The 10,021-nt window shown below is 54.8% G+C and overlaps 4 protein-coding genes across 4 annotated transcripts; 2 read left to right on the top strand and 2 right to left on the bottom strand.

The window, feature by feature from the left end:
* Positions 1 to 74: 74 nt before the first annotated feature.
* QC764_309980 (uncharacterized protein) lies at positions 75 to 2,586 on the bottom strand (the record flags this gene model as incomplete). The annotated part of the gene is made up of 3 exons (XM_062946109.1): positions 75 to 997; positions 1,019 to 2,092; positions 2,151 to 2,586. 3 exons carry the CDS (start codon positions 2,584 to 2,586, stop codon positions 75 to 77), a joined length of 2,433 nt encoding a protein of 810 aa, XP_062802163.1.
* A 703-nt stretch (positions 2,587 to 3,289) lies between these two features.
* QC764_309970 (uncharacterized protein) lies at positions 3,290 to 4,879 on the top strand (the record flags this gene model as incomplete). Its single annotated transcript, XM_062946108.1, has 1 exon — positions 3,290 to 4,879. One exon carries the CDS (start codon positions 3,290 to 3,292, stop codon positions 4,877 to 4,879), a length of 1,590 nt encoding a protein of 529 aa, XP_062802162.1.
* A 373-nt stretch (positions 4,880 to 5,252) lies between these two features.
* QC764_309960 (uncharacterized protein) lies at positions 5,253 to 6,245 on the bottom strand (the record flags this gene model as incomplete). Its single annotated transcript, XM_062946107.1, has 1 exon — positions 5,253 to 6,245. The coding sequence occupies one exon, from the start codon at positions 6,243 to 6,245 to the stop codon at positions 5,253 to 5,255; it is 993 nt and encodes a 330-aa protein (XP_062802161.1).
* Positions 6,246 to 6,953: 708 nt separating this feature from the next.
* On the top strand, positions 6,954 to 9,773 carry QC764_309950 (uncharacterized protein). Its single transcript, XM_062946106.1, has 3 exons — positions 6,954 to 7,958; positions 8,032 to 8,922; positions 8,977 to 9,773. The coding sequence occupies exons 1-3, from the start codon at positions 6,978 to 6,980 to the stop codon at positions 9,220 to 9,222; spliced, it is 2,118 nt and encodes a 705-aa protein (XP_062802160.1). The 5' UTR covers positions 6,954 to 6,977; the 3' UTR covers positions 9,223 to 9,773.
* The last annotated feature ends 248 nt before the right edge of the window (positions 9,774 to 10,021 follow it).

Raw genomic sequence — 10,021 nt, 5'->3', positions numbered from 1 at the left:
AAAAACCAACCAGAAATCGGATCGAACAACCGTCAGTCCCAAAAAGAAGTATACACAACAACTTCACACTCCGATTACAACATGGCAGCAATGACACCACCGACTACAGCCGCCGCGCCCCAGTTCAACACGCTGGACAGCTTGGCGGATCCAGCCGTCACGGGCTCAGAGGGCTGAGCCTGAGGAGGAACAAAGGTGGGGACCGGGTTGGTACCATTGTGGCCACCATGGGCTGGCTGGGTAGGGGCAGGGGCGAGGCCAGTGCCAGGAACATGGGGAAGGCCAGTGCCGGGAAGATGGGGAGCACCGGAGCCCGGAACGTGGGGAGCACCGGAGCCAGGAACGTGAGGAGCGCCAGAACCGGGGACGTGGGGAGCACCAGTGCCCGGAACGTGAGGAACATCAGTGCCCGGAACGTTGGGGACACCAGCGCCTGGGGCCTGGGGCACACCAGTGGCGACGATGTGAGGCACAGTAGCCAAAGTTGTAGGCTGACCGGGGGCGAGTCCGGTAGGGAATGGAGAGGCGGTGCAGCTGCATCCAGGAACGGTGACGGGAGTGGGCAGCGGCTTGACCGGGGTGAGGGTGACGACGACAGGCGCCTCGGATGGGTTGGCAGCAGGGAAGGTGTAGGTGGCCGAGGTCTGAGGGCAGACGGAGGTGGTAGCTGTGATGACCTGGGTAACAACGGTGACGGAGCCGACAGGACACTTGGGAACTGAAGGAGGGCATGAGGTGATGGTCGAGGTCGAAGTCTCGGTGTACGTGATGGTCAGGAGGGGAGCAGCAGTGGTGGTGATGGGGAATGAACTGGTCTCCACGACCGAGGTCTCGGCGGCAGAGGTCTGGGTCGCAGTGATGGAGGGCTCAGCAACTGAGGTCTCGGTAACGGATTCGGTAGCGGTCTCGGTGGCAGACTCAGTAACAGTCTCGGTGGCCGACTCGGTAGCAGTCTCGGTGGCCGATTCGGTGGCAGTCTCAGTAGCCGACTCATACTCTGTCTCGCACTCGCTCTCTTCGGCCTCGGTAGCAGTCTCGGTGGCAGACTCGGTGGCAGATTCAGTGATGGTGGCGGACTCTGTGATGGTGGTAGACTCCTCAGTGGTGGCAGTAGCCTCCTCAGTGGTGGCAGTAGCCTCCTCAGTCATGGTAGTAGCCTCCTCAGTCGTGGTAGTAGCCTCCTCAGTCGTGGCAGTAGCCTCCTCAGTCGTGGTGGCAGACTCTTCGGTAGTGGTGGAGGTCACCTCCTCTGTGGTCGTAGCGGACTCGGTGGTAGTGGTCGAGGTCACTGGAGCTGGGCAGGCGCCGGTAACCGATGGGACAGCATCGACACCCGTACCAATAGCCACAAGAGCCTCAGCACCGCAATCTGCGGACTGAGCGAGATGGATGTTGCGGTTGTCTTGGTCGAACACGACGTAGGCAGCCCTGAGGAAGTTGGTACCAAGGACAGGGAAGCTGTCCTCATAAACTCCCAAAAGACAGGTGTCTGTGTCGGGCACACGAGACACAAAGTCGCCGAAAGGAACGCTGATGACCTTGCCATCGAAGTTGAAGTTGACAGATCCACCCTCACCCTCAGCAGGGCAATCAACAACCAAAGTCCCGTCAGCGTTAGCCGTGGCCGAAGGGAACGCCGCAACAAACTGGCTGTAGATGGACGTGGGAAGGGCAGTGAGACTCGCGCCGCTGTCGATCACGAATGGCTGACCCGCTGCACCCTCCGGCTTAGCCCAGGCATCCACAACTGAACCGTCGGCCTGTCTGACCGAGAGACCATCGAGGCGGATCCAGTATCTAGTATACCCATCAGGAGATTGCGCGGCAGGGACAATGGGGAGTTTAACCAGGTCCCCAATGAACTTGTTGGTGTCGATGCCACCGAAAATCACCGAACCGCTCTGGCTTGTAAATCCCTTCAGGTCCAGAGTCCAGGCCCGGCTGTTGATGTGTCCCTGTGTCTTGAGACTGTCGAGAACTAGGGGATACCCATTGGTCCAGCCTTGAAGGGATGGGCCGAGACCAAGAATGGCGTTCGTCGGTCCGGAACTGTCGTAGGCAACCCCAAAGATCTGTTGGGTGATCCTAGAGGCTACAGAGATACGTCAGTCAACTCGGTTTAACACAACGTCCATGATGCACAAACTTACATCCGATACCGATGTAATCGGACACATATTGCCAGTTGACATAGCCACCATTGCGCAGAGACATCGAACCTTGCACCCCAAGATCGATGAGGGAGCTCGACATGGTGAACCTCGGCTGGCTCTGGCAGAAGGATGGGCTCGATGACGTGGCACATCTAGGGTTCGCGAAGAGTTCGGGTTGCGTGGTATCGATTTGTACAGGGACATTTTGGCCAGGCGTCCCGAACTTGACGTTGATGGTGTAGAATGTACCGGCCCGCTTTGCCGAGGATTCAGTGACCAGTTGTCTCTTCGAGTGTCTGCTGAAAAGCGAACCACCCTCTTGAGCAGTCAGAGAGTGACGGACTAGCCCAGATGGCTGAACCGAGGCATTGTCGGTTGCAAGAGCCGCAGCCGGAAGGAGGGCGAGGAGCGACAAGAGTCTGGAGGAAGGCATGGTGAAGTGGTATCAATGAATGACTGGGGCAGGCTGGGAAAGAGTGGAACGGACAGAAAGTGTCCTGGGTTCAAAGAATGAATGACAGTTGCCTGGCCTGAGAGAGAAGAGAGCAGCTTGCATTGGGGCTGGCCATGGTGTTTATAGTCCTCAGACCGGTTTGCTGTTGTCTCTCAAACAGGGATTGCTTGGCTAAGCATCTATCGCGGTCTGGACTCTGTAAGTCAATAAACAGGGGGTCATCCAGGGGTTCAGCTCGTCAGCGGACATTACAGCTGTGCACGCTAACCAAAACCGGGGCTGCTGCCAATAGTGGATGGGGCACACAACAACAATTTCCCGGGGGCGGCTGCATTGAACCGCGTGGTTGGGACAACAAGTCACTGTTGTTCGGAGTTTTCAGTCCGTCTGGCTGTTGCCGCCCTCCGGCTCCGGAAAGTCCCACTATTCCCGGATGTCAAACGGAGGACGGATCGGCGTCGCAGTGCAAAAAGCTTATGGTGACATGGGTGAGCCTCACCGAACGCGAGGAATACGGACAGTGCAACGGAACGTGGCGAAGCCGACCATGGCCACGACCCACATGACACCCTCAAACAAGCACTGCCGAGACTGCCCTAAACTTTATAACAACATCACGCCTACTTTCCGTCTATATTAATTTTAACACCGGCATCTTTCTTCATCAGCGTTATATTTTATTATGATCCGTCCAAACGAAGCAAAAGCCTCGCCAGACCTCTCCATCCACCTCCATGCGCCCACCCCGAACAGAACCGTCTTCTTCCCCGGCGAAAAAATCACGGGTCAGATCCGAAGACAAGAGCACATTGTCCGCCCAGAAGTATGGCTCATCCTCTTCCTCCACGGCCGGTCCGTCGCACGCATCGAGAAGACCACCGGTTCGGGCGAAAGCCAAACAACGCACCACTACAACACAGAATACACCCTCTTCCCTCGCCAGCAAGTAACATGCATCAACGGAAGCCCGGTGCATATTCCCCCAAACAGCCCTGAAGGGCAAGCGTGGAATTTCCAGGTGCAGATCCCTCCCCATTGCCTCAACCCGAAGTTGGCAAACGCGACAAAGGAGGACGGCTGGTGGGCGCGCAACAAGCAGGATCCAGAAATGGCGTTTGTCCCACTTCAGACTCCGCAAATTCCCCTGCCCTGCTCGGTGATGTCGCACCAAGGGCGTGGATCGAGCAAGCAGGCGACGTGGGTGGAGTATTGGCTCGAGGCGTTTTTATATGACAAGGCGCCGTTTCACAATAGTAATGTTAAGCATGTGGCCAAGTCTAGGTTGCCGGTGGCGGTGTACTCGATGCCGTTGGCGGGTGTGCAGACGGTGAAGATGCTCAGGTTTTGGTCGGCGAATCAAGTGATACGATCGCAGCGGTTGCTGGCTGGACGGGAGGGGGATAAGCTGAGTGTTAAGGAGAAGATGCTCAAGATGGTGAGGAGTTCGAGAGTGCCGAGGTTGGGGTTCAGGGTTTTGGTTGATTTACCCGCGGGGATACAGTTGGGGGAGCTGCTTGGGGGGTTGAAGGTCGGGGTGTGGAAGTTGCATGAGCTTACTGCTGGGTTGGGGGATAACAGTGAGGAGGAGGATGAGAGACACCCCGAGGAGAAAAACAAGGGGAAGGTGACGAAGACGGAAGAAGCGGAAGGAGAGAGACTTCCGGGTTATGAGCAAGGTGAGAGCTCTACTATCCGAGCAGCACGGCCTTCCCATGAGCAACCGCACGCCGCCTCAGAAAACGACATCAAAATCCGTCTCGTCAGCCTCAAAATCAAGATCAAGGCCACCACGTCTGTTTCGGCGAAGGGGAGCGTGCTCGATAAGCATGACATGACGAAGGAAACCGACATTGCCAGACTTGAACTTAGTACGCCCTCTCTGGGCTTGCCGGGTGGTGATGGAAACGGGATTGAAATCCCTTTTATCAGCGAAGAGACCCGGTACGAGCAACAACTGCCTCAAACTGAAGACGCACCGCCACCGGCGTATTCCGACAGTGGGAAAATGATGGATTTGGGCGCTTCGCTGGGGATAAGGTTCAGTATGAAGTGGCTTGAGATTTGCGGGAAGAGGTATTCAATTGAGCAGTATCGAGGCGGGACATGGAGTTGGGGGGGCCAGGGGGATCTGGTTCCGGATTTCACGACGTTTAATATCCAGAGGGGGTATACGCTTGTGGTCAAGTTGGGACTGGAGGTGGTGAAGGAGCGGGTGGAGGTTAGGTTTGCGAGGAAGGTTGAGGTTTTGGGCGCGACGGGGTACTCGTCTTGAATTACGGGGCTCTTCAAAGGGCCAGCGTTGTGGTCTTTGCGTTACGGATATGACGGGCTTTTTTGCTTTGTGTTTTGAAATCATTGATTGTCTTAATGGGTATCTGGACAGGTGATTTTTATATTTGGGTTTTCTTTTGGGGGGCGGAGATGGGATCACATGCGTAGGACTGGTTTGGATATCCGGCTTCGGGGCGTTTTGCTGAGGGTATTTCATAACATAGATATTCTGCGTTTATCATCCATCATTCATCAAGGAGATATTACATCTACAATCTATCTACTACCTCAATTCTATCTGCACACGATTACACTCCATAATGTAGCAAGCACCAGGCTTCTCACCCGTTCCCACAGTATCAATTCTGAATAAATTACCTATACCCCTGCCCGTCCATCTCCGCCGGTCGGTTGTTGTACCTCTGATTCGTACCGTCGTCCATCTCCTGCGCATTCACCGTCCTCTCCCACGCAGAAGGCAGCTCCTTTGGCGCAGTCCCGTAGACGTAGCCGGTACCGTTGTTGCCGTTTACCTCGGTGACAGCAGTGCTCCAGTTGCTCTGCGGTGTGTGATGCTCATAACTGCCGCCCTGCCCTTGCTTGTACTTTTTGAGCTTGTAAGCCATAAACACCACCGCGATGAGCAGTATCGTACCGGCCACAGCTCCAACAGCAATACCGGCTTTGGCGCCGGTGGTGAGACCTTCTGATGCTGGCGGGACTGGTGAAGGCGAGGTGTTGGATTCGGGTGGGACGGAAAAGTCGGGCGTTGAAGATGGGGATGGGGAGGCAGTTTCCCGGTTTGATGTAGAGTCTGTCTTTGTGTCCGAGACTGTCTCGATTGCTGTTGTCGATGTCGAAACCCGCGTTGACGAAGACCTGCTTGTCGTTGATGTGGCAAGGGCCTCCAAAACGACGAACTTCTTCGAAGACTTTGACCACTCCGCCCAGACTTTTGGCCGCGAGGGAAAGACGTCAAACTGGCCGTTCCCACTGTCGCAACAGCCGGCGTCTCCTGGGCAGCAGAAGACAGTGTCGGTATTGGTGACGTTGGAGCAGGAGACGATGTCGCCCGGGGTTCCGTTTCCGCATGGTTTCGGGCAGTCGGCGGAAGGAAAGGATGAATCGGTGCATGAGCCCCTGACGAGTTCCTGTCTTGGGCCACGGCAGTATTTGTTTGTCATGCATGTGTACCCTTTATCGCCATTGCAGCAGACTGACGCGCCATTCGCGTCTTGGTTGCACGGGAAGTCGCCGGGGGCTTCGTCGCCGTTGGGGTAGAAGCATTTGCTGACAGCTTGCTGCGAGAGCACGCGGTGGTTTGTGAGTATCGCGAGGAAGAATAGGAGGAATGTGAAGGATGCCATCCTTACAGGACGGTCTCTGCCGTGTGATGTTGAACAAGAACAGGACCGAGGAAGAAAACTGGAAAAGAGTCGTACCTTGTAAGGCTCAGGCGAAGCGGCGCAGTCGAGAAGAATGCGATCTTCGCACCCCTGTGTGTAACCGCTTAATCCACTTCATGCTGGTAGGCGGTGCAAGCTGATGGCGGCAGTGATGTTCACGGTATCATTGGCTCGTTTCGCTTGCCGTGGCGGCTGTTGGTTCTACACCTCTGCCACGGTTATTGTTGTTAGCGTGACAGGGGTCTTTTGGTGCAAATAGCCCTGGCCGCACTAACAACAATCTCGTTGGTAGAGGTTGTAGGTAGCAATGGCGAGACTTATAACCCAGTTTGGATACTGAATAAGGGGCGATCTATGGGGCTGGGACTCAACATCTGCGACCCCCAAATTGAGACCGCAAACGTGTGGACAGGGATGCATAGCTGGCACGGCCAAATATTAGGCCACCGAGTGGCCAAAACACCACCAAAAAACCGGCAGGAACCGGGCAGGATCAACCCCGACGACGGCCAGGTTGGCGATGCTTGGCGGTGCAACCAAAGGTCAAGAATGGTGAGGTGGTGTGCCAAGCTTAACCTCGCAGCCCCCACTTTTATCCGCATCTGCAGGTCCCGGCAGCCGGGTGATTTCCTCCGCCCCGAAGAAGTGGTGTCGTCATACACCTTGCACATCGAACCCTCATGACCACCACCAATGTTAAGAGAACCTGTAACAACTCTCTCATGCCTGCCAATGAGACAATTTGTGTTCCCAAGCCGTGTAGGAAACTTCCTGATCTTCCCATCTTGCCCAGGCAGCCATAGCATCCTTTCCGGTCCTCAAGTCGCACTTATAGTCTGCTCATTACCCCAATTGCAACCGGCAAAGATGGCACTCTCAACCCTTTCTCTTTCCACCCGAACGACGGCTAGGGCCATTCAAAGAAATTTCATAGCTAAACAACCAACAGCTTCGCGCCTGTCATTTCCCGTATGTGGTGACGTCACCAGACCATTAACAGCACCCTTCGCAACCGCCTATATGCACACAGCTGTTTCATCTCGAACAAATACCTCCCCATCCTCCTCCCGCAACACCTCACCAAGACTCCAATTCTTCCCTCGCTACTCTCAAGTCAACAAGTTTCCCCTCGCCGCAACCATGGCCACTATTGCCAGTTCAAACCCTCAGCACACGATGCAGACCTCGGGGGCCGCCGACTCGGTTTGGGTCCACAAGGTCCCCTACGATCAATACCCCAAGTTTCACACCCTCGACCGCAATCTCGAGACAGATGTAGCCGTCATCGGTGCCGGCATCTCTGGCATCACGACCGCCTACGAGCTCGTCCGCCGCGGCAAGAATGTTGTCATGCTTGAGGCACGTGATGTGCTTTCTGGTGAGACAGGTCGCACATCCGGCCATCTGACCAACGACTTGGACGATGGTTTCGTTGAGATTGCAAAGAAGCACGGGGAGGGTGGTGCCAAGATTGCCGCCGAGAGTCATGCCTGGGCGAGGGACAGGATTGGGCAGATCGCCCAAGAGCTTGGGATTGAGTGTGAATACCGTCGTTTGCCTGCTTACGACATTAGCCAGTTTCCTGTTGGGCATGAGAAGCATGACCAGGAGATCGATGAGCTGAAACAGGAGACCGAAATGCAGAAGAAGATCGGCATGCACACCAGGTTTGATGTGAGTTGATTATAATGTCTTCAAGTGGAAACATGATTCGAATATTTGCTAACCAATCTGGCCCGAAAAACAGCCCAATCTGAAGGTCAAAGGTTGGAGTGGCAACATCGACCAGCGAGGTGGTATGGTGGTTGACAATCAGGCGACCTTTCATCCAACCCAGTATCTCGTTGGTGTGCTCAACTGGCTGAAGCAGCAGCCCAATTTCCAGTGCTACACCCGCACTCGGGTCATGTCGGTCGCGGAAAAGGGTGTCGAAGTTCTTGGCCTCGGCCACAAGAGGGTCGAGATTCAGACGGAGAATGGGCACACGGTGAAGGCCGAGAATGCCGTGGAGGCGACGTGCGTGCCGCTGCAGAAGCTGTCGGTCATTACCGAGTTGGAGTTCTACCGGAGTTACTGCATTGCCATCCGCGTACCCAAAGGCAGCATCGAGGACTGCCTACTGTATGACAATGCCGAGGAGTACAAGTACGTACGCTTGACAGCTTGCGACGACAAGGATGACTACTTGGTTGTTGGCGGCTGCGATCACAAAGTTGGCCAGGAGGAGACAACACCGCGGTATGCTGAGCTGGAGCAGTGGACTCGTGAGCGGTTTCCTCAGGCTGGTAAGATTGATTACCAGTGGAGCGGGCAGATCTTTGAGCCAGTCGACTTCTTGGGATTCATCGGCAAGAATCAGGGCTGTGATAAGATTTACATCGTGACGGGAGACTCTGGCGATGGACTGACACACGGGACGCTTGCTGGGAAGCTCATTGCGGACGAGATCGAGGGCAACACAGTCACCAACGATTGGGCCACGCTGTATGCGCCGAACCGGCTCGCGAGTATCCTCAAGAGCTTGCCGAGCTTGATCTCGCACGACTTGCAGATCAATGCCCAGTACAAGCGCTTTCTGCAGAGCGACATCACCGATATTGAGGATCTCGCGCCTGGCTGCGGCGGTGTGTTGAATCCGGTAAGTTTAGTCAGACTTTGTAAAGTGTAAGTCCGGTGACTAACAGAGCATTAGAAAACCAAGAAGCCCATGGCTGTCTACAAGGACGAGAACGGTCAGGTGCATACGTACAGTGCTCTCTGCCCTCACCTCAAGGGTGTAGTTTGCTGGAACTCTGCTGAGAAGAGCTTTGACTGCCCGGTGCATGGCAGTCGCTTCTCCAAGGAGGGCATCTGTGTGACTGGACCTGCGAAGGCGAACCTGTCGCCGATGGACAAGGGTGGGGAGGTTGACCAGGGCATTGCTGTCGGGGCGGAATAAACCATTGAGCCAGGCTCGACATGACGTGACATCAAAATTTGGCGTTCAGGCGTCTGGCCGATTTGTAATATACCTAACTAGGATAAGAGGAAGGGGAAGGAGTAATCAAGATTATCAGATTTTGCAAGGTCCCCGTTCTGTGGGCCTACTGCAAATCTAAATACCTGCCAGATGTAGCTTGATCCAGCTACCTTACCTATTTAATTAGTTACTACTTTCATTCTGCCCTTTAACCATCTACCTTTCCACCAACTCATCCCTTCGTGATCAGTCCGGCATATTCCCACGATCAACAGCAATTATGAAATGGTGCCCGCGAGAAGAACAGCACAGCACGTTCCTCAACGACTACGGCGATGGAGCACATCCAGAGGTTTCGAGGGGCTCTCATGCCGAACCACCAGGGATCAACCGATCCAGCACAATCACAATGCCAGCTTTTTCTGTCTAGACGCCAAGAAACTCGGTCTCCTCTTGATCATGGATGGTACACGTCTCGGGTTTGCATTGGTATCCAAGCAGAACGACATGACACTGGAGGGCATCTTTCGCCCAATGGATGTCTTTTGGATCGCCTAATGGGTGAAGCTATAGTGTTCAAGGATCCTGCCTTTGGGGAAATTTTTTCTTACGAAATGAAGCAACGTGGAATGCTTGTTGCCAACAACAGGATCTTGGAGGCCCAATTCGAAGTCCTCTTCAGAGATCGGCCTTTCGGCGATCGACTCTTTCTACAACTCGCGAAAGTCGCTAATGGTAACGCGCATGAGATGGCAGAACATTTCAGCAATATGCTTTA

Source organism: Podospora pseudoanserina, chromosome 3 (genome assembly GCF_035222485.1).
Source record: "Podospora pseudoanserina strain CBS 124.78 chromosome 3, whole genome shotgun sequence".
NCBI lineage: Eukaryota > Fungi > Ascomycota > Sordariomycetes > Sordariales > Podosporaceae > Podospora > Podospora pseudoanserina.
The sequence above is the reverse complement of the archived record's forward strand: the minus strand, read 5'-3'. Positions and strand labels throughout refer to the sequence as shown.